Consider the following 24122-nt stretch of genomic DNA (forward strand, 5'->3'; position numbering starts at 1 on the left):
AGTAAAGTCAAATCTGGAGTAAATGGACCCCTAGCTATCTAGTATTTTAATCACGCTTAGTGGAAATTCCGTTATTGGAGGATCATTTCTCCTGGTCCTCTCATTAACTGTCTGTTGATTGACAGGGGTGCGCGTCCTGGAAGTGGTACTTCCCGTTCCACTACGCCCCATTTGCCTCGGACTTCAAAGACATCAAAGGCATGTTCACCGACTTTGAGCTTGGGACCAAGCCGGTAAGAATGGAGGACGTCAGGCTTCTCTCTCTCCCATTGTTAGGCCTGTCTGTTTTGTGTGGTCTAATGTTCCTGCGTTTCAGTTCAAGCCCCTGGAACAGCTGATGGGTGTCTTCCCTGCCGCCAGTGGAAACTTCCTGCCCCAAACATGGCGGTCACTCATGAGCAACCCAGTAAGTTTCACTTAATTTTAAAATGTTAACTATTTCAGCATAGTCCGAGCATATGTAGCTAATCTATAAGGGGCAATAGATGTGGAACTGATAGATTTTCTATGTAGGGGACCATCCAAATAAAGTGTGACCAATGTTATGATCATAGAAGTTGATTTAACTGCATTTGTCACCCATGTTTTCCTAACCTGTCGCCTCGTCTCCAACAGGAATCCTCCATCATTGACTTTTACCCTGATGACTTTGCCATTGACTTGAATGGAAAGAAATATGCTTGGCAGGGTAAGTCAACAGAATAATAACTATTTAAACGGACACCTTGACGTGGCAGTGAATGCAGGTGGTTAGTTTGTATGCCCTGAATGATATACTCACTGCATTGCTTGCTCTTTGGGGTCCAGGCCTGGTAACTGTAAAGCATTACTGCTGATTTTAAAAAGGGCTTTATATAATACATTTGATTGAATGCGTTTTCCCCTCCGTGTGTAGGTGTTGCATTGCTTCCCTTTGTGGATGAGCGCAGGCTGAGGGCAGCCCTGGCTGAAGTCTACCCAAACCTTTCTCCAGAGGAAAGTGAGTAATGGGATTCTTCAACTCCTTCGGAATATTTTTTTATTTTTTTTATTTCACCTTTATTTAACCAGGTAGGCTAGTTGAGAACAGGTTCTCATTTGCAACTGCGACCTGGCCAAGATAAAGCATAGCAGTGTGAACAGACAACACAGAGTTACACATGGAGTAAACAATTAACAAGTCAATAACACAGAGAAAAAAGGGGAGTCTATATACAATGTGTGCAAAAGGCATGAGGAGGTAGGCGAATAATTACAATATTGCAGATTAACACTGGAGTGATAAATGATCAGATGATCATGTACAGGTAGAGATATTGGTGTGCAAAAGAGCAGAAAAGTAAATAAATAAAAACTGTGGGGATGAGGTAGGTGAAAATGGGTGTGCTATTTACCAATAGATTATGTACAGCTGCAGCGATCGGTTAGCTGCTCAGCTAGCTGATGTTTGAAGTTGGTGAGGGAGATAAAAGTCTCCAACTTCAGCGATTTTTGCAATTCGTTCCAGTCACAGGCAGCAGAGTACTGGAACGAAAGGCGGCCGAATGAGGTGTTGGCTTTAGGGATGATCAATGAGATACACCTGCTGGAGCGCGTGCTACGGATGGGTGTTGCCATCGTGACCAGTGAGCTGAGATAAGGCGGAGCTTTGCCTAGCATGGCCTTGTAGATGACCTGGAGCCAGTGGGTCTGGCGACGAATATGTAGCGAGGGCCAGCCGACTAGAGCATACAAGTCGCAGTGGTGGGTAGTATAAGGTGCTTTAGTGACAAAACGGATGGCACTGTGATAAACTGCATCCAGTTTGCTGAGAAGAGTGTCGGAAGCAATTTTGTAGATGACATCGCCGAAGTCGAGGATCGGTAGGATAGTCAGTTTTACTAGGGTAAGCTTGGCAGCGTGAGTGAAGGAGGCTTTGTTGCGGAATAGAAAGCCGGTTCTTGATTTGATTTTCGATTGGAGATGTTTGATATGGGTCTGGAAGGAGAGTTTGCAGTCTAGCCAGACACCTAGGTACTTATAGGTGTCCACATATTCCAGGTCTGAGCCATCCAGTGTGGTGATGCTAGTCGGGCATGCGGGTGCAAGCAGCGATCGGTTGAAAAGCATGCATTTGGTTTTACTAGCGTTTAAGAGCAGTTGGAGGCCACGGAAGGAGTGTTGTATGGCATTGAAGCTCGATTGGAGGTTAGATAGCACAGTGTCCAATGACGGGCCGAAAGTGTATACAATGGTGTCGTCTGCGTAGAGGTGGATCAAGGAATCGCCCGCAGCAAGAGCAACATCATTGATATACACAGAGAAAAGAGTCAGCCCGAGAATTGAACCCTGTGGCACCCCCATAGAAACTGCCAGAGGACCGGACAACATGCCCTCCGATTTGACACACTGAACTCTGTCTGCAAAGTAATTGGTGAACCAGGCAAGGCAGTCATCATCCATATGTATCACAGTAGTACAGTTACAGTACTTTATTAATTAAATATTTCAAGTGTGACGAACACACCTTTAGAAGATGAATGTACAGTGCATTTGGAAAGTATTCAGGCCCCTTGACTTTTTCCACATTTTGTTACGTTACAGCCTTATTCTAAAATTGAATAATTAATGTAATAATCCCTCATCAATCTACACACAATAACCCATAATGTCAAAGCGAAAACAGCTTTTTAGAAATTTGAGCTAATGTATTACAAATAAAATTATCACATTTACATAACTATTCAGACCTTTTACTCAGTACTTTGTTGAAGCACCTTTGGCAGCGATTACAGCCTCAAGTCTTCTTGGGTATGACGCTACAAGCTTGGCACACCTGTATTTGGGGAGTTTCTCCCATTCTTCTCTGCAGATTCAGGTTGGATAGGGAGCATCGCTGCACAGCAATTTTCAGGTCTCTCCAGAGATGTTCAATCGTGTTCAAGTCTTGGCTCTGGCTGGACCACTCAAGGACATTGAAACTTGTACCGAAGCCACTCCTGCTTTGTCTTGGCTGTGTGCTTAGGGTCGTTGTCCTTTTCAGTGAACTTTTGTCCCAGTCTGAGGTCCTGAGCACTCTGGAGCAGGTTTTCATCAAGGAGCTCCCGAGTGGCACAGAGGTCAGTGCTAGAGGCGCCACTGCAGACACCCTGGTTCGAATCCAGGCTGTATCACAACCGGCCGTAATTGGGAGTGCCATAGGGGGGTGCACAATTGGCCTAATGTTGTCCGGGTTTGGCTGGTGTAGGTCATCATTGTGAATAAGAATTTGTTCTTAACTGACTTGCCTAGTTAATATTTATTTATTTTTTAAGTACAATCTTTCCCTCGATCCAGACTAGTCTCCCAGTCCCTGCTGCTGAAAAATATCCCCACAGCATGCTGCCACCACCATGCTTCACTGTAGGGATGGTGCCAGGTTTCCTCCAGACGTGACACTTGGCATTCAGGCAAAACAGTTCAATCTTTTGATCAGACCAGAGCATCTTGTTTGTCATGGTCTGAGAGTCCTTTAGATGCCTTTTGGCAAACTCCAAGCGGGCTGTCATGTGCCTTTTTACTGAGGAGTGGCTTCCGTCTAGCCACTCTACCATAAAGGCCTGATTTGGTGGAGTACTGCAGAGATGGTTGTCCTTCTGGAGCTCCATCGGGTTCTTGGTCACCCCCCTGACCAAGGCCCTTCTCCCCCCGATTGCTCAGTTTGGTCAGGCAGACAGCTCTTGGAAGAGTGTAGGTGGTTCCAAATTTCTTCCATTTAAGAATGATGGGGGCCACTGTTTTGGGGAACTTCAATTTTTTCGGTACCCTTCCCCAGATCTGATCCTTGACACAATCCTGTTTCGGAGCTCTATGGGCAATTCCTTTAACCTCATGGCTTGTTTTTTGCACTGAAATGCACTGTCAACTGTGGGACCTTATATAGACAGGTGTGTGCCTTTCCAAATCATGTCCAATCAATTGAATTTACCACAGGTGGACCCCAATCAAGTTGTAGAAATATCTTAAGGATGCACCTGAGCTCAATTTCGAGTCTCATAGCAAAGGGTCTGAATGCTTATGTAAATAAGGTATTTCTGTTCTTTTTAATTTTCCTACTTTCTAAAAACCTGTTTTTGCTTTGTCATTATGTGTTATTGTGTGTAGATATTTTATTAATCCATCTGAGAATAAGGCTCGAACTGAACAAAATGTGGAGAAAAGGTCAACTACTTTCTGAATGACCTGTATAACATTACTTTATCACTGAAGTACTCCACCTGTGGAATTACTACTTGAACTCGCATAGCCATGTGTATCTTGAATGACCGTGGTGTTAGTGCTAATCAATAGGTTTATTGTGTAAAGAACTCCCTTTTAGAAATTGTTTTGATTATTGACTGTCTGTCACTCCAGCTGATGTTTTCTCTCTTTCTTTCAGACAAGAGGAACAGCCTTGGCAGTGATATGCTGTTTGTTGGGAAGTCTCATCCTTGCTGTGACTTCATCCAGGAACTGTACCGTGGAGAATCTCATGAGGTATGTAAAGCTATGTCCCTGCAGCCTGATCAACTAATAGTTTATTGTATAGTGTATTATAAACTGGGTGGTTAGAGTCCTGAATGCTGATTGGCTGACAGCCGTGGAATATCAGACCGTATACCATGGGTATGACAAAACATTTGCTTTTTACTGCTCTAATTACATTGTTAACCAGGTTATAATAGCAATAGCAATAAACCTTGGTTTGTGATATATGGCCAATATACCACGACTACGGGCTTGTGTCCAGGCACTCTGCATTGCGTCGTGCTTAAAAACAGCCCTTAGCCGTGGTATATTGGCCATATACCACACCTCCTTGGGCTTATTGCTTAAATATAGTATGATATTAACATTGCTGTGTGTGTTTTCCTTAGGGCACTGAGATGCCAGCAGAACTATGCCATGGAATTCAAGGTACATTAAATCTTGACGAAGACCCTATCCTACCAGATAAGTAAGGAATATCTATTTTATTATCATACATTTTAGAAGTTACCATTTATCTATCCTTCTGTGGAGAGAATCCCGGCTAACCTATGACTGTGAAACATCATTTGTTAGGCCAGTGCAGTCTCCCATCCCCATGCTGCGGGACATTGCACAGAACACTGCCATTGGGTAAGGATTCATATTTTACCCTCACCACCTCTGGCTCCCAGGGGGTATACGTAACCAAAATGGTGTTGTCTGGTCTGCTGCCCAATATTTGTTCTTCCATAGTCCCATTAACCAGGTTTCCATCCAACCTTTCTATGTGCGTTAAGTACATGTAGGATAAAAAAATGGCATGACCGGCTTGATGGAAACAAAACATTTTTATGTACATTTTCCAAATGCCAACAAAGTACATTTGGAGTCACGTGATGACATGTTGTGTGGTCCTCCCACTAGGGAAAGTATACAGTTTATTAGGCTACAAACTAAATAAATGATGAACTTCACAGGGTCGAGAAAGTGCAAGGTGATGAGCTTGATGCTCTTTTTCAATAAATATTGAGGGTCTTATTCTGCTGACATGTTCATCAACGCTTGGCTGCTGTTTTTGACAAATGTTCTTGGAAATAATTTTTCTGTTTTCACTTAGGCTAAATACAGGTTAAGTTCCAATATAAACTAACACATTAATAATTCATAAAATCAATTGTAGCAAATATTCTGTTTTATGAATGTGTAAATTGTTCCTTTTTATCTTGGCAGAGTGAAATATAAGGACCCACAGTACGGAGAGACCTTTGTGTTCAAGGCTGTCATTCTTCCTGGAGCTAAGTAAGTTAATAGTTTTTTATATATATATAAATATAGCTGTTTTAATACTTAGTTTTTATAATTAACATGTTCCCATTGCATCGGTGTTGTATATAATCTCACTGTGTGTATAACACCTGGTGTATATTCTCAGTGTTTTCCACAAACACATGTAGCCAGCCGGGCTCCCCCCACAGGTTGACATTTTTGCCAAACGAGCTCTATTCTATTTTGGTGGCCGTCTAGTACATTCTAATGCTAGATTGTGTTTTCAGCCGGGGGAAAAAATATGATAAATAAATAAAACTTTTAATCAGTCAAATGTATTTATAAAGCACTTTTTAGATCAGCAGAGGGCACAAAGTGCTATATAGAAACCCAGCCTAAAACCTCAATCAGCAAGCAACGCAAATGTGGAAACACAGTGGCTAGGGAAAACTCCCTAGGAAGGCAGGAACCTGGGAAGAAACCTAGAGAGGAACCAGGCTCTGAGGGGTTGCCAGTCCACTTCTGGCTGTGCCGGGTGGAGATTGAGAGTACATGGTCATTTAAGGACAGATTGTTCTTCAAGATGTTCAAACGTTCATAGATGACCAGCAGGGTCAAATAATAATCACAGTGGTTTTAGAGGGTACAACAGGTCAGTACATCAGGAGTAAATTTCAGTTGACTTTTCATAGCCGATCGTTCAAAGGTCGAGACAGCAGGTGTGGTAGGGAGAGAGAGTGGAAAACCGCAGGTCTGGGACAAGGTAGCACGTCTGGTGAACAGTTCAAGGTTCCTTAGCCGCAGGCAGAACTGGAGCAGCAGCACGACCAGTTGGACTGGGAGTCATCAGGCCAGGTAGTCCTGAGGCATGATCCTAGGGCTCAGGTCCTCCAGGAGGGGAGAGAGAGAATATAATTAAATTCACACCGGAGAATTACACGAGATATAACAGACTGACCCTAGCCCCCCGGCACATAGACTATTACAGCATAGATACTTGAGACTGGTTGGGTCGGGGGACTCTGTGGCCCCGTCCGACAATACCCCCGGACAGGGCAGGATATTAGCCCACCCACTTTGTCCAAGCACAGCCCCTACACCACTAGAGGGATATCAACAGACCAACTTACTACCCTGAAGATCTCCACTGCCCAAGGGGCGCAAACGTGTTTCATCAGCTGTTGTACAATATGATATAAAAAAAAATATTTTGACTGCATTGGGCCTTTAAAGAATCCTGTAGCAGTCTCCTGACTTCCACAGGCTTCAAGCTTCCTTTTGAGGCATTTTCTCAGCCATCTGCAATACAGGCATGAATGAAGCAGGCGCTTGACAGGGGCTTTGCTACACAGAAAGCAGCATTTGACTAGTCCGTTGTGAACACTTTGATTAAATCACTAGACTTATGTCAATATCGTTGAATATTCCATATAAGTATCGTTGGCTTAAAACAATTCAAGCTGTTTTCTTTTAGCCTCACTCTGGTGCAAAATATGATATCTCTCCACTAGCCTACCTATTGTCCTTGCGGTGAGAATGATTCACCATATTCATTGAATGTTTTCATAATTTATTTGTAGATAATTTCCAAAAAGTCTACCAGTAAGCATATAAGGGAGCTAAGTGAATGGCTGTCTTACCGATGCAATTTGGTAGGCTACTGACGAGACACTCACTTTAACGCCACTGTCAGATTGACCATTGGGTTCTTGATCACCTCCCTGACCAAGGCACTTCTCCCCCGATTGCACAGTTTGGCCGGGCAGCCAGCTCGAGGAAGAGTCTTGGTGGTTAGAAGTTTCTTCCATTCAAGAATGATGGAGGCCACTGTGTTCTTGGAGACCTTCAATGCTGCAGAAATGTTTTAGTACCCTTCCCCAGATCTGTGCCTCGACACAATCCTGTCTCAGAGCTCTATAGACTATTCATTCGACCTCATGGCTTGGTTTTTGCTGTAACATGCACTGTCTACTATGGGGCCTTATATAGACAGGTGTGTGCCTTTCCACACATGTCCAGTCAATTTAATTTACCACAGGTGAACCCCAAGTTGTAGAAACTTCTCAAGGATGATCAATGGAAACAGGATGCAACCAAGCTGGGGTTTTTGTTGTCTCGTAGCAAAGGGTCTGAATGCTTAAGTTATTTCTGTTTTGTTTTTTTAAAGTTAATGTGCCAACATTTCTAAACGTATTTTCACTTTGTCATTATGGGGTATTGTGTGTAGATTGAGGGGGGAAATTAATTTAATACATTTTAGAATAAGGCTGTAACGTAACAAATTGTAGAAAAGGGGAAGGGGTCTGAATACTTTCCGACTGCCCTGTATTTTCCCATGTGGGGTCTAAAATGTGTGTTGTCTTTATTTTTTGGTTTGATCATGGAGCTCTGACATTGTATGGTGTTGATTGTTTGTTACTGTTCATTTGTTTGAAAAATCTAAAAATTGTACTTACCACAATCTTTCCTCAGGATGCCTGAGAAGGTTCTGAAGCCTGGGGACTGGGAGAGAGGTAACCGTGGCAGGGGTAACTGGAGGCCCCAACTGGGTTTCAACTCCAACAGGCAGCAGGTCCACCTTGACCAGTCAGCCTTCAGGGCCCTGGGGTACGTGCACACCACTTCAAACTAGATAGCATTGACCAACCTTTATGATGTCCCTTCAACAGTCGCCATTAAATACCCACCTTTTGATTTATGCCATCTAAGCTCTTTTATTTTACTTAGTCAGATGTTCTCAGAAGGCTGAATTATCATTTAAATCTGCAGTCTAATTCAAACAATGCTCACCCCCACCATGCGTTTTTTGATGAACAGCTGAGGGATGTTTTAAACTACACAGTGTTTACTGTTCCATTTAACAAAGTACATAGTTAAACCAAGTTCAAAGTTCATGAAGTCTAAAAATGAATGTACTTGTCCCTGATTGCCCCTTTAAGGAACCTGGGCAATTGAACATCTGGCTGATTCTGAACTTGTGTGTGCACGCACATACACACATACCGTTCAAAAGTTTTGGGTCACTTAGAAATGTCCTTGTTTTTGAAATAACATCAAATTGATCAGAAATACAATGTAGACATTGTTAATGTTGTAATGGACTATTGTAGCTGGAAACGGCTGATTTTTCGTGGAATATCTACATAGAAGTACAGAGGCCCATTATCAGCAACCTTCACACCTGTGTTCCAATGGCACGTTGTGTTAGCTAATCCAAGTTTATAATTTTAAAAGGTTAATTGATCATTAGAAAACCCTTTTGAAATTGTTAGCACAGCTGAAAACTGTTGTGCTGATGAAAGAAGCAATAAACTGTCCTTCATTAGACAAGTTGAGTATCTGGAGCATCAGCATTTGTGGTTTCGATTACAGGCTCAAAATGGCTAGAAACAAAGAACTTTCTTCTGAAACTCGTCAGTCTGTCTAGCTGTGACAGGAAATGGTTAGTATTAGCAGTCATGTCTATAATATACTGCATCTCAGTAGGAATGTTTTATGAAATGTGTTCTGTATGTGTAGGATTTCTGCCGTTAGCTGATGTTTAATGCCTCAGACTTGGTGTGTTCCTGAATCTAAAGTAGCCACCGTATTGGGTGCGCTTGGCGTGGCATCCGGACCCAAATGTCTTCCTCAATTAAGTACCCGGCCACACGGGTTAGTAGTCAGCTATTTGGCTGGCAGCTGGCGCTTATAGAAGTGTATATGGAACAGCCGTTAACTGATGTTTAACGTCTGTGACTTACTCTGCGTGGTCTGTTGTTTTCAGTCACAGCATGAACAGACAGCAGCAGGGAGGTGGGCAGTACAGCAACGCTCCGCCCCCTGGCAACTACCACCAGGGGAACTACAACAGGCCCCCCCACAGCGGCAGTGGTGGTCACCTCCCAGCCTTCCAACGTAAGACCTACACCCACACAGGAAGGGCAGGCCTCAGACAAACACACCTTTACTGCATTTCTGATCAACTAAAATATAGCCTTTACATTGTGTCAAGTAGTAACTCTCTCTCCATCTAAAATGGGCAATAGAAAGGCTGTCAGACGGCCTGTAATCTCCGTTCCGATAAGGCCTTTTGTTTCATCATTCCTTACTTGCGGGAACATTTCGCTTCCTTTCTCCTTGGCTGAGATATCATAACTCTTCTGAAAAGACAAATAACTATATTATACAATTAAATGGCCCTTTGTTCAACACTGGGAAGTTAGAATGGTATAACCTACATATGGAGGGGGGACATTCTCTCTCTCTCTCTGTTTCCCTGCCCCTAATCAGAGGCTCCTGGTTGGGCCCTTGCCTCATGCTCCTCTGACAGCAGGTGTGTGTTACAAATAGCACCCTATTCCCTACATAGTGCACTACTTTTGACCTATATCGTGCCCGTAGAGCTCCAGTCAAAAGTAGTGCACTATATAGGGAATAGTTTGTCATTTGGGAAGCAGACTCGGTTCTCCAATTTGACTTTGATGTGCCAATTTGCAAATGGATGAATAATCTCATCTGTCTGCTGATAGCTTGTGGGGGAGTCGAGACTATTATGGTGGCACTTGATGCAAATAAGCCTTGGCTCCTTCGGATTGTGGCAGCCAGTACCTCCCCTGGCCTATGCTGTTTATTCCTGATGGTAAACTTGCCAATTAGCAGCGTAGGACCGAACTTCATCCTCTCTTTTTCTATATGAGCATTATTTTGATTAAGGCAATCAGGGTTAATACTCTGGCCCATCTGATTGTGGGCATGTTTCTCTTCAAATTGTCACTTTACGTGACGGTGGGATTTTTTTATTCTAGTCCTCCTGAAGAGATGTAATTATTCCTACACTTCTGGCGGCTTGATATTAACATTTAGTTGATGTGAATTGGAACTGCTTAATTTCACCAACTACTGTACCTTTGACACTTTCCTTGAATAACCAGATGGCCTACACATTAAGTCAGTAAGAGCAATTTACATGAAATAATTGTAGAAATAATTGTAGTATTTATTCCCATGCCTATCCGTAATAAGAGAATCTAGCCATTTTGGTCAACTCATTTATGTACAGGTTTCATGATTATGAATTGTTATATTTAATGAGATTAATAACCACATATCCCTATGGAAAGTCTACACCCCCTTGAACTTTTCACATTTTGTTGTTACAAAGTGGGATTTAAATAGATGTAATTGTCATTTTTTGGGGTCATTGATCTACACAAAATGTTTTTATTTATTTAAAAATTATTAGTATTCACCCCTTTTTGTTTAGGCAAAACTAAGCTTGTTCAGAAGTAAAAATCTGGCTTAACAAATCACAAGTTATGAATTCACTCTGTGTGAAATAATGGGGGTTGACATTATTTTTAATGACTACCCCTTCCTCTTTCCCCATACATCTGTAAGGTTCCCCAGTCAAGTATTGAATTTCAAGCACAGATTTGTCTACAAAGACCAGGGAGCTTTTCAAAAGCCTCATAAAGAAACTGCTGTGATTGGTAGATGGGTAACAATAAATCAGACATTGAATATGTCTTTAAGCATGAAAATGATGCTGTCGCTGATGTATTAAACTACCCAGACAAATCAAAGATGCAGCCGTCCATCTGAACTGAGCTGCAGGACAGGAAGGAAATTGCTTAGGGATGTCACCATGAAACCATTAGGGATTTTATGAAAACAGCTACAGAGTTCATTGACTGTGACGGTAGAAAACTGAGGCTGGATTAACAACATTGCAGTGACTCCACAGTAATGACTTCGATGAGCGTGTAGTGACTCCACAGTAATGACTTCAATGAGAGTGTAGTGACTCCACAGTAATGACTTCAATGAGAGTGTAGTGACTCCACAGTAATGACTTCAATGAGAGTGAAAAGAAGAGTGCAAATCTAAAGTAAATACTAAAGTAATACTGCCAAAAAACATAGCTAAGTAATACACTTTTGGGCATAAATGCAAACCTCATGTTGGGGGGTTCAAAGACATTACTGAGTAACTTAACTGCCTCATTTTCAAGCATGGTGGTGGCTGCATCATATTATGGGTATGCTTGACATCGGCAAAGACTGAGTTTTTCAGGATGAAAAGAAATGGAGCTAAGCACAGTCAAAATCCTAAAGTAAAACCTGCTTCAGTCTGTCTTACACCAGACACTGGGAGAGGAATTCACCTTTCAGCAGGACAATAACATACAACACAAAGCAAAATCTACGCTTGAGTTGCCTACCAGGAAGACAGTAAATGTTCCTGAGTGGCCAAGTTACGGTTTTGACTTAAATATGCTTAAATCTATGGCAAGACTTTAAAATTGCTGTCTAGCCATGATCACCAACATCTTGACAGAGCGTGAATAATTTTAAATGGAATAATTTAGCACAATACAGGTGAGACTTACCCAAGAAGATTCTGCCTAAGGTGTTTCTAACATGTATTGACTCTGGGGTGAATTCTTATCTAATGAAGATATATTAGTGTTATTTTTCATTAGTCTTTCAAATATAGTAGAATTGTTCTTCCACTTAGACAGAGTATGTTGTGTAGATCATTGACAAAATATACAATTAAATCCATTTTAATCCCACTTTCTAACACAAAATGTTAAGAAATTCAAGTGCGGTGTAGACTTTCTATGGGCACTGTATACATGCAGACTTGGCATTATCGGTCCCAACAGCACAATTAGCCTGACTAGTTATTGAGACCAGACTAGAAAACAACTCTAGGAAGGTAGTGTGCTCGGAGTTCAAAGACATGCTTTTGTTGCTGTTAACTGTCTCTCTCTGAGAGGATCCACTAGGTTGTCAGTAATCACCCTGGTCCGGCTGGGTTCTTTGTGTTGGGTTGGGGGGGCTCCTGTGTCCCTCCCGGTGTCCCCGTTTGCTGATTAGTGGTGCTAGCTGCTCTGGGAGACTGAGGGTGGTAATGAGATTGTCAAGTGCTTCTGGACACACTGGCCCTTCTGATAAAAGCATTCTGGGAGGATCCCATTTGATTGGATGTGTGGTAGACTAGGGAGGGTTGAAACCAAAGTTAACTTCCCCTTTGACTGCACCTCTACCCCCATGTGGTGATGTGTCAACGTGCTGTCTCTGAAACATGCTGTGGGGTTTTGTTGTGCCTATTGCTGCTGTGTAATGACCCACCGGGGAGACACCGCTGGTCGCCATTAGTCTTCTGACGTCCAGTCACATTGTGTTTTTGTCGCACCGTTTAAAAGTTGCAGTTTAACGGCCTTATCCCATGGAATTCTATTTCCAAAAGTATAAGTTCTAGACCTATAACTTCACCAACTGTTTTACTATAGTAATGGAAGAACATGTGTATTGAGGGACATGTGAGTTGGTTTGAGCTAGTTGTAATCCCTTGGGTTAATACAGTGACTGTATATTGTACCGGGGGATTTTAGGTGTAATCCTTCATTGTCTTTTGTATCACATGGCCCAGGGCTCTAAAGTTGTAGATCATTGTTAATTAAGGAGATTGACAGGTGTGTAATTGTAATGTCCGCCGTTAAGTGACTGCCTACTGGTCATCAGAGTAGGACAGAAGACACAGGCCAGAGTGGGTGGTCCTCAATAAGGTTGTGTTGGTCCAAGAGATTATTAACTGTCAAGATTTACTCATCTACAGATCCAACCTAATCACTTCGTCTGGACAAACAGTTATGCATTGTTGGTATGTTTTGGTTATACATAGAAAAAATAACTGTTTCTCAAGTGGCTGAAAATTATACATCTGAAAACCCTAGTTTGCTCAGTTATGTTGGCTTGTGGTCTACTTTACTCCACCGTAAGTCAGACTGACCAACCAGTCTATATTCTCTCTCGGTCATCTCAGACCATGTTAAACTCTCTACATGTCATAACACTGAGCACTAGGTATTGTACCACCAGGCCAAACGTGTTTATTTCCCAGGGATCCCATCGCCTCTTATCAAATTTCTTTTAACACCAGCCTCCAATCCAGGTTTGTAAATGACTGGCTTTTCTTTGCTGAAGTTCTTTTCATCACACCCTTCACCCCGCCCCCTCTCCTCCTGTCTCACCCACTCACCAGGCCTGCCCCTATAAACAAACAAGTCCCAGGCTTGCAGCTGGTCATTGCCTTGGCAACAGCGGATCTAGAAGAAGCGGCTCTCAAAGGGGCTCGCCGCGCTAGAACCAGGGGTACTTGAGCCATCCACAATGCTGCCCACTGAATGCTTATTTCATTTTCCTGAAGGAAGGAATGCAAATTAAGCATTTTTTCTCTTTTCCACCCACCTCAAATCTTATTGTGATTTAGTGCTTCAATGGGCTTCATTTTATCTTTGGAATTGTTTTATCTCTTGGATCAGTTTAAGATTGAAATTTATGGGTTTGATATTGAGGTTAAAGCTGAAATTAATTGGGTTAATTAACTTGTACATTTTGACATGCTGTTGCAGTGTTGTATACCAAATCTGAGTTTCCATATTGATTGGCAAACATTTCGTGCAGCACTTTTAACTTTCACTCAAAGGAATTGTCTTATTATTATTTTTCAAATTAAGTGGTGTCAATCTAACATTTACACTCTACTGAGACAAATCTCATAGCTGATTTTATCTGTGTGTGTGTGTGTAGAAATTACACTGATGGCAACTCATCAGAACAAAATTCTTAGATAAAGTATTGCTCTTTAAGAGTCGCGCTCGTTATGTTCACTTAGTAGTGTGTTGGCGCCCTTTTTTGAAAGTCTCTTGTCGCCCACAGATTCTAGGCAGCAGGGTCTTCTAGGGACACCTCCCCCATACAACCCTCCGCAACAATATCCAAGGTGAGTCTACGGCTTTGTCTGTTTTTTATACATAGGCATGTATTTACACGGTATTCCCTCTTCCTGGGCCTACTAAGTTCATGACTGATGTAGTACTATTTTTTTTTAAGGGTGCTCGCTGCAGCATATTAAGTTAACCTTGATACACATTTGTTTTTTTACTACACATGAGGTTTAGCGTAATATGTGGTTAGTACAAACTGTTCCAGTGCTTTAGTGGGGGACCACTGAGTCCCACTAAATGTACAGGTAGATGAAACATCTTGCTTTATTAGTTGAGACCACTGGGCTTCACCATGGGGGGGCTTAGAGATGAATTAAGAATTTGGGAGTGCTAAACAAATTTCTCTTGAGGAGGTTTGGCCAACTTAATGAGGCATCACTAATACTGCTCTGGCAGTATCATTTCGGCGCCACAGTGTCCGCACAGACCCGTCATTGATTCTTTCTCCAGACCACTTGAAGGACTAATCAGCTTCTTTGGTTCAACTTTTCAGGCCTTCCAGGTCCATTGTTGCTCTCTGTCACCTTAGGTCACTAGTTATTAGTGGTGAACTGAAAACTGTTTCTATAACTACTTATACCAGCTGGACTGAAATTACATGCATAAGGAACCTGTAGGAGGGATTACGGATTCCAGTGCAGGGCTAAGTCTGGCATTGGGGATGAATGTGACATGGTTCAATAATGAGGGATGGGCCCTTCTAGGACGGTTCCTTCTTCCTTCGACCATTGTAGTGAATAATATGAGACTTAATATGGTGGCTTGGCTTATGGATGGACACATTGCTGAGGCATTAGTCTTGGACTGGTGGTGTGGGCGTCACACACATGCAATGTGGCGTCCTCATTTTAGGGATGAGTGCAATTCATGATTCAAGTCACATGTAAATGTCTGGTTTATTAGATACTTTGGCATACATTTAATATTCTTATACTTTTATTAATGTGAAATGGGTGGCCATTTTTTTTCTTCTGAATTAAATCTCCAGGTCGATACTAATTAGCAGGGATGTTGCTAGGTCACCATGGTCAATTGAAAGCTGCATCAATAGAACTGGAAAAGGTTTGGGGGGTTTTTGCTCCTGATTAGGCGCTTTGACATATTTAGACTGAATAATGGGTAGGACTGGAGCAGGGAGGGCCTGAAGCCTAAATTGCCCAGCATGGCTAATGTGTTTGTAGCTGTCTATGAGACGCTAACATGCACACAAAACAATTGCGGGTAGTCAGATTAATATAATAGTTTGACTTAAACGTTTGCAATTTCCCTAATATTGTTCACAGGGACACATCTGAAATCAGGCTACGAGGGGACTATGATAAATGCAAAAAATCGCAAACAATTAGTTTTGTGAAGCATATTCAGAAATATTAAGTTTATATGAAAACTAAGTGCATACTTTGTTTTCCGATCTCACTTCACTCATGCATAAGAGGGAAGCTTGCACTACCGGTGATGTCACATGCGCAGATCAAATACACCACTAGAACTCCTAATTTGAAAGATTACTCAGAAACCAGGTGTTTTAATTGGCATTTGCTTACTATATGACCATGCGCACATTTAAAATAAGCAGATTAAGGCGTTAACATGACTTCCATACTCAACCTGCTGCCATCTATTTTAATATTGAGTATTACTGTGCATGTAAACGTACTGAAAGGCTAAAGCACATGCAGATGTCAGAATTTAGATATGAATCGGCACAATCTACTTATTCGGTTTGCTGGTGTCTTGGAGCTGAAATTTGGATCATGCCAGTACAGGGCGTCAGGTAGCCTAGCAGTTAAGAACGTTGGGTCAGTAACCGAAAGGTTGCTGGTTCGAAAAAGCTGTGCCCTTTACCAAGGCACTTAACCCTAATTGCTCCTGTAAGTCCCTCGGAATAAATGTAAACTGTGCTAATGCCAATTTTAAAAATACATCTAAGAAGAGCAATGTACAATACGGCAAATGATGAAACTATTTTTTATTGTATTATATTCTGTTATGATGACTTGAACGGTTCATTGGCTAGCTGTGTTAATTTCTGGTTTGTCTAATTTACTTTCTGATAACATCTAAATTATTGCAAGTTAGCGGTGATTTCATTTAGTCAGCTTCAATGACATGGCAGTTAAGAGTTTATTTGTGATGTAAACCCTACAGTCCAGAAATTAACAAATTAAATAAGGTATTAAAGTCCAAAACAACAATGTTTGTACCCACACAGGCAGCAGTATGGTGGTGGTGGGCATGGCTGGGACCGGTCGACTCAGAGAGGAGGCTACGGAGGGGGGCAGGGCCAGGGCAGCTACCATCAGCAGCGTGGTCAGGACGACCGCAGAGGAGACCGTGGAGGACAACCGGTAACTACATTATTCAGCTGACTTTATTTAGGACTAACATATGACATCAATAATGAGGAAGACGTGACCTCAACGTCAATATACCTGTGTTTAGGGCTGGGCGATATGACGATTTATATCGTATGACATCTAAAACATCTATCGTTTCCTATTATGCTCTATCGTTTATTTCGTTGTGTCGCAAATCGCACTCTTTACGGCAATATTTTTTGTCAATTGGACGACACTTTGCATTCTTCCACACATGTCGTGTGGAAGGACATTTGCACCACAAACAAACATGGAGGCTAGTGAACGTGGCACGGAGACAGGGAGCTCGTACCTAAAAGAGGGGTAACTTCGGTCGCATAGACGTGGTTTGGGTATCAAAAGTCTGACACGGACCAGAAAACCAACCTCCGCAAAATATGCCGCAGGCCGGTCCCGACAACAAACTCGAACACCACTAACCTATTTTACCACCTACGCAAGAATCATGTGAAACAGTACGGAGAGTCTATGGATGAGACCCAGAAAAGTACAGTCAAGTGCTCCAAACAAACTCCTGACTCAAGACTTTAAGAGGCTTTTGCCCGTGGCACACCATATGGCAAAGAATCACGAAGATGGAAGGAGATAACAGCTGCCGTTACAACTTACATCTGCAAAGACATGAAGACCCCAATTTACACAGTTGAGAAACGGGGGTTTCGTGAGTTGATACTAACACTTGACCCAAGGTACCAAATGCAAATAACTTTTTATTTGTTGAATATAATTCAAAATGTAATAAGAAATAGGCCTTTACATGTGGTAATTTTATATATACTATTTATTCATTGAATTTACAGGAAATGTGTATATCGTGAAATGTATCGTTATCTGGATATGAAATGACCTATTTCGGGATATGAGATTTTTTCCATATCGCCCAGCCCTACCTGTGTTCATTTGATCATGGAATAAAGCCTGCACCAAGTGCCTTTTGCCTGTTTGGGTGCACTAACTCCTGTTTACCATGAATTAGGCCCTTTGAAACTTTTTTGTCCATCTTACAAGGAGCACGCCTCCAGAGCATTAGGAGCACTTACCTATACCATGCACATGTTTGTGTATGGCTTTAAGTCAGAACATTGTTTATGTGGATAGTGATCAGTTATTTTGTATGCGTATGATAGTGGCTTCCTATTTTATTGCCTTAAAACCTGGAATTAAAATACTTTGTAGAGCCACCTTTTGCAGCAATTACAGCTGTCACAATTTGTCACTATAAGGTGGGGGGAATATAAGCTTGGCACATCTAGCCACTGGCCTACTCTTTGGCCTACTCTTCAAGGCAAAACTGCTCCAGCTCCTTCAAGTTGGATGGGTTCCGCTGGTGTACAATAATCTTTAGGTCATAACACAGATTCTCTTTTTTTTATTTTATTATTATTATTTTTTTTAGAAATGTACCCCTTTTTTCTACCCAATTTTGTGGTGTCCAATTGTTTAGTAGCTACTATCTTGTCTCATCGCTACAACTCCCATACGGGCTCAGGAGAGACGAAGGTTGAAAGTCATGCGTCCTCTGATACACAACCCAACCAGCCGTACTGCTTCTTAACACAGCGCGCATCCAACCCGGAAGCCAGCCGCACCAATGTGTCGGAGGGTACACCGTGCACCTGGCAACCTTGGTTAGCGCTCACGTCCGCCACAGGAGTCGCTGGTGCGCGATGAGACAAGGACATCCCTACCCGGACGACACTAGGCCAATTGTGTGTCGCCCCACGGACCTCCCGGTCGCGGCCGGTTACGCGAACCCAGGGACTCTGATGGCACAGCTGCCGCTGCAGTAGAGCGCCCTTAACCACTGCGCCACCTGGGAGGCCATAACACAATTGGATTGAGGTCTGGGCTTTGACTAGGCCATTCCAATACATTTAATGTTTCCCCTTAAAACACTCAAGTGTTGCTTTAGCAGTATGCATAGGTTCATTGACCTGCTGGAAGGTGAACCTCTGTCCGAGTCTCAAATCTCTGGAAGACAGAAACAGGTTTCCCTCAATAATTTCCCTGTATTTAGTGCCATCATCATCCCTTCAATTCTGACCAGTTACCCAGTCCCTGTCGGTAGAAAAACATCCCCACAGCATGATGCTGCCACCACCATGCTTCACTGTGGGGATGGTGTTCTCAGGATGATGAGAGGTGTTTTGTTTTGTGCCAGACATAGCATTTTCCTTGATGGCCTAAAAGCTCAATTTTAGTCTCATTTGACCAGAGTGCCTTCCATATGTTTGGGGAGTCTCCCACATGCCTTTTGGCAAACACCAAACGTGTTTGCTTATTTTTTTTTCTTTAAGCGATGGCTTTTTTCTGGCCCACTCTTCTGTAAAGCCCAGCTCTGTGGAGTGTACGACTTAGTGGTCCTATGGACAGATACTCCAATCTCCGCTGTAGAGCTTTGCAGCTCTTTGGTCTCTTTGTTGCCTCTCTGAATAATGCCCTCCTTGCCTGGTCTGTGAGTTTTGGTGGGTGGCCCTCTCTTGGCAGGTTTGTTGTGGTGCCATATTCTTTCCATTTTTTAATAATGGATTTAATAGTGCTCCGTGTGATGTTCTAAGTCTCTGGATGTTTTTTTTAGAACCCAACCCCGATCTGTACTTCTCCACAACTTTGTCCCTGACCTGTTTGGAGAGCTCCTTGGTCTTCATAGTGCTGCTTGCTTGGTGGTGCCCCTTGCTTAGTGGTGTTGCAAACTCTGGGGCTTTCCAGAACAGGACACTTAGATTGCACACAGGTGGACTTTATTTAACAAATTATGTGACTTCTGAAGGTAATTGTTTGCACCAGATCTTATTTAGGGGCTTCCTAGCGAAGGCGGTGAATACATATGCACAAACCACTTTTCTGTTGTTGTTTTTTTTATATTTTTTTTTAAACAAGTTTTTTTTTTTTTTCACTTCACCAATTTGTAAGTATTTTGTGTATGTCCATTAAATCCAAATAAAAATGTAACAAAATAGGAAAAATGCCAAGGGGGTGAATACTTTTGTAAGGCACTGTATATGGCAGGGAGACAGATGGTAACTACTAATTCAGCCTCTCAAAATATACATTAGAAGAAGACTAGTACGAAGCAAACTGTTGAAATGTCTGACATCTTTGATCTTCATACTCAAATTTCTGACTGATTTGGCCCTTGTTTTCTGTGTTTTACAGGGATACCACTCTGGACGGAATTACCACTTGCCACCCCCAGAAGGAAAATACAATTGGAGTTAAATTCAGACCTAATAGTGCCGAACGCGATTTTAATTTGTCATTTTTTCGCAATACATGTCTTTTTCAGGCTGTTGACTTGTAAGATGTTTTTGTTTTTAATTCTACCTAAAAAAAAAATATTTTATGTAATGCATTTTTAAGAATACCTGTAAAACTTGTAAAATACAAGTCAGTCAAGACAATTGTCATTGTCAGTTTATTTGGAAAGATTAGCTCCATATTTTAGTGTACAAGTTACTCTATTTTCTGAAATAAAACCAAATTCAACTTTTTGCATCACATCTTTGGTTTTTAGAATCACATTTCTGCTGATTTCTGTCAACCTCTAGCTTTTTTTTGTCAAGCATTCGTAGAAAAAATAATTCATTCGTTTGTAAACTTAAAATACCTAAATCATTAAGGAGTTAAACACTGTAGATAATGGGTTTATTTGGGTTTTTTATCAACTTAATTCTTTAGTCATTCATTTAGATCGGCAAACCTCGACGGCAGTTGCATCAGGCCTTTGTTTTTGAGGCGAAATAATGTCATTAACCAATAGCATCCTATTTTATATCCTGTCTTGTTTCATTAAATCGTCACGGTCCATTTTCATAGGTAGATGAATGGGTGAATGGTATTTTAGCGGGCAGGTAGCACAATGTACTTTTTCGGCTTGCTGGCGTCTTGGTGCTGGTCATGCAGTACAGGGCAGCGTGTAGTCTAGTGGTTAGAGCATTGGGCCAGTAACTGAAAAGGTCGCTTGTTTGAATCCCCGAGCTAACAAGGTGAAAAGAAATCTGTTATTAGCCGTTGAGCAAGGCACTTAATCCTAATCGCTCCTGGGTCGCCATTGATAATGGCAAACCCTGGCCTTCACCCCACTGTGAAGATGTCTCAGGGGGAGTTCGGATATGCAATTCACACATGCAATAATATACACTTGTACATGTGTGAAATAGGACAAATTTAAACACCCACCGAAATTATAATAATATTTTGTCTCAATTATGTCCCCATTCCTTTATTTAATTTGGGTCATATTATCAACTAGGCTAATTTAGCATCACATTAATTAGCATTTTTGCTAGCCTGTATTTCAAAGTCACAAAGAACCCAGGAATAACAAAAAATTATATTTATTGGAAATGACAATCTGAAACAATTGAGTGCAGTTACAGTTGCTTGGAAATTCTAACCTTTCATCACCTGATAATATACCTTTTTCGCCCAAACAGTAGCCTAACAGGTCCAATTTAATCTCCTGCAAGTAGTCTTGCGTTTTAGGACTTTATCATGCTGTATAGACTAGGTGCTTAAATGTTTATCTCCACTTAACCATGATGGCTTGTAATGGCATAAAATATTGGAATTTACATTTATTGAATCTGTTTTCTTTCAATAATTGTGTAAGAAATAAAAAACACAAATTGTAACATTGCTATAATGTAAAGTACAATATCATTTGAATAATTAAATTACATTAGATCTGTTTGAAATCATTGCGCTATACCTGTGAAATTCGATGCATTCCAGTCAATGTGCCTCATAATTATTCCATCAACATAAATAAGCAGTAATGCTTACATGCCAAGCGATATTTTGTTAAAGTTTAACAGGAATGTGATTTGTATATATTTACGCTATGCAGCAGCAATCACATTTTGCAATTTACCAAAACATTTTTTTAACAAATATTTCGTTTAAAAACAAAAATCATAGTCACATGAAATATTTTTGTTAGCTATATACAGTTTAGGTTCATTCATCGGACTGATACCCTCGTGTCCTTAAAGAATTGAATCGCAACAAATAACTTCACTCCCTTTTACACCCGAATAATACCGTTACGGAGTGCTTGGGAGTCTCATTTTTATCAAATACTCTTGATCAAAAGTATACACGCACGGCCGACTGTTAATAATAGGTGCACCATGCACCTCCAAAATGTCAAGAAATTCTGGTGCTTCTGTTGTCCTCAATGTCATCAACGACCAATGTCTTTCCGGCTTAAAATCCACTTGACGTTATTGTCTCCCGAATTCAAATGTACATTTCTTCCTTCTACCAAGTTCTGCCATAAAGCAGGTTTGAACTGACCATGTTATTGGTGTACTCGAGGAGAGCCGCTTCTGTCTGAGCCATGTTAATCTGGCTGTGTAAAATAGGGGGACTGGGGGACATTTCCTCCAGTTCTTCAGCAGTGGATAATGGATGATGCACCAGCTGATTTTGATGGTGATTGACCACCGCACTGCCCGAAGCTGTCATCGCTCCACTGGAGACGTTCTGCTGCTGCACCTGCTGATGCCCAGACGTCGGCGTGCTGGATCCGTTCTGACTGGGCTTGCCATCCTTCACGAGAACCGGGACTGCCACACGCCTCGGTGACTGCTGTGGGCACACATTGCCATTCTCCTGTTGAATCTGCAGTGTGGCTTTGTCCTTCGCCTGGCGTTTCATTTTGTACCGGTGGTTCTGGAACCAAATCTTGACCTGTGTCGGTGACAGGTGGATCATGCTCGCTAGGTGTTCCCTCTCGGGTGCTGACAGGTATTTCTGCTGCTTAAACCGCCTCTCCAGCTCGTACACCTGGGCCTGAGAGAAGAGCACCCTTCGTTTTCTCCTGGGCGCTGAGTGTAGGGTCACCATGGACTTGGTGGCGTCCATCCCAGCAAGCGTCCCCATCCCGGTCATGTTCATCCCATTGGAAGCCCCCATGAATCTAGAAACTGCAATAGCGCACAGATATAGGCTGTTAAATAAATTCATATTAGATGCAGTCTAAATTAGGTGCTGTGCATCATGCACCATTACAATGTAGTTTCCATTCATTTTTATTGAAAACGAATTGTCTTTGGCATTTATTTGAAAAGAAACCAGACTGAGTTTTTTTCAACTTACTTGTTGGATAGCGGGGTTCGGTGTTTGCGCTATACCATGCAGTTGCTGCTGCGCCGTTCCTCATGGTGTCTTGGTACGACGGGAGGTCTCCCATATTACCGATGCTGCCGTTGCAGTATCCACCCATGGCGCTGGAAAATTGGGAGACGCTGTGTGGCATGTGATAAGCGCTCGCCACCCCGGTGTTATGGCCCATGGAGTGCTGCTGCAGTCCCGGTTGAGACACCGAAGTCTGTCGATATGCTCCCAGCGGAGACGCGAGGCTCCCTGTACAGTCCATTCCTCCAAACTTTCTGTAGGTCTCCTCGATCGGGCTTAAAATATCTGTCACTGAGAAAGGAGTTGAGTGCTTTGGGCTCAAGGACATGGTTTAGCCCGCAGGTGAATATGGCTGAACGCGGAACAAGCCCGACTGTGGTGCTGTTGTCCCCTCACTGCTCACAGGACACCTACGTAATAGAGTACTTGTGGGTCCGTCTGAGATATCCAATTGATCGCCTTGGAGAAGGAGGGGAGCCTTGGACGCTCTTATCTTGTGTTTACTCTAGCCAGGCGCCAGGTTTACGACAAACACAAGGGGCGGAGCAACGAGCCAAACGATCCAACAATGGCCATTGACATTTTACCGGGGTAATTGAGGAAAATGCTACTTTTCAGTTCATATCAGCAAGATGCAGTCTAGATGGTTTGAACTTTAAACGTCAACGTCACAAATACCTCGGATATGGACTTGATTTGAAACGTATTTTAAAAGTGTATTTGGTCTCAAGCTATAGTGTTGTTGAAGTTAGGTAAAACTGTTGCCATAGCCTAATGAAATGGCAACCTTTTTATTAACTCGAGAGCTCTTGGAGCAGACACGAGACGGAGAATCGGGCACAAAAATGAAGACACTTTAGTTCATCATCCAACCGGCCACATTCTGATGATTTTGCAATTTTATGTGTGCGATTTCTCATGTTGACAAATGGGTGCATTAGACCATATCATTTTTATGAGCTGTTATGTATTTTTGCTTATTCTTTACTACATTTCATTCAGACAATACAGTGGATTAATATGTTTAAATATGTAGATGTGAAGAAATAAAAACAGCCTACCTATGTTTTCCAGTGACATTGTGTTCACTGCGGTTAACGAGTCATTCATTGGAA

General features: G+C 42.1%; 2 protein-coding genes across 4 annotated transcripts in view; one reads left to right on the plus strand and one right to left on the minus strand.

The window, feature by feature from the left end:
• Nucleotides 1-20366, plus strand: part of LOC118398792 (5'-3' exoribonuclease 2-like) — a 40264-nt gene extending 19898 nt beyond the window's left edge. For all 3 annotated transcript variants that reach the window (XM_035794503.2, XM_035794502.2, XM_035794501.2), the window contains 13 exons: nt 126-233; nt 317-406; nt 616-688; nt 896-979; nt 4376-4473; nt 4854-4933; nt 5041-5097; nt 5677-5745; nt 8185-8319; nt 9479-9609; nt 14421-14484; nt 16701-16836; nt 20023-20366. In XM_035794503.2, the coding sequence (XP_035650396.1) occupies nt 126-233; nt 317-406; nt 616-688; nt 896-979; nt 4376-4473; nt 4854-4933; nt 5041-5097; nt 5677-5745; nt 8185-8319; nt 9479-9609; nt 14421-14484; nt 16701-16836; nt 20023-20085 (1188 nt within the window). In that variant the 3' untranslated portion in view covers nt 20086-20366. The remainder of the gene's footprint in view (nt 1-125; nt 234-316; nt 407-615; nt 689-895; nt 980-4375; nt 4474-4853; nt 4934-5040; nt 5098-5676; nt 5746-8184; nt 8320-9478; nt 9610-14420; nt 14485-16700; nt 16837-20022) is intronic.
• A 611-nt stretch (nt 20367-20977) lies between these two features.
• On the minus strand, nt 20978-24122 carry LOC118398793 (homeobox protein Nkx-2.4-like). The gene is made up of 2 exons (XM_035794504.2): nt 22969-24122; nt 20978-22796 (listed from the first exon to the last, which is right to left on the minus strand). The coding sequence occupies exons 1-2, from the start codon at nt 23333-23335 to the stop codon at nt 22129-22131; spliced, it is 1035 nt and encodes a 344-aa protein (XP_035650397.1). The 5' UTR covers nt 23336-24122; the 3' UTR covers nt 20978-22128.

The sequence above is a fragment of the Oncorhynchus keta genome, chromosome 19 (genome assembly GCF_023373465.1).
Source record: "Oncorhynchus keta strain PuntledgeMale-10-30-2019 chromosome 19, Oket_V2, whole genome shotgun sequence".
NCBI classification, from domain to species: domain Eukaryota; kingdom Metazoa; phylum Chordata; class Actinopteri; order Salmoniformes; family Salmonidae; genus Oncorhynchus; species Oncorhynchus keta.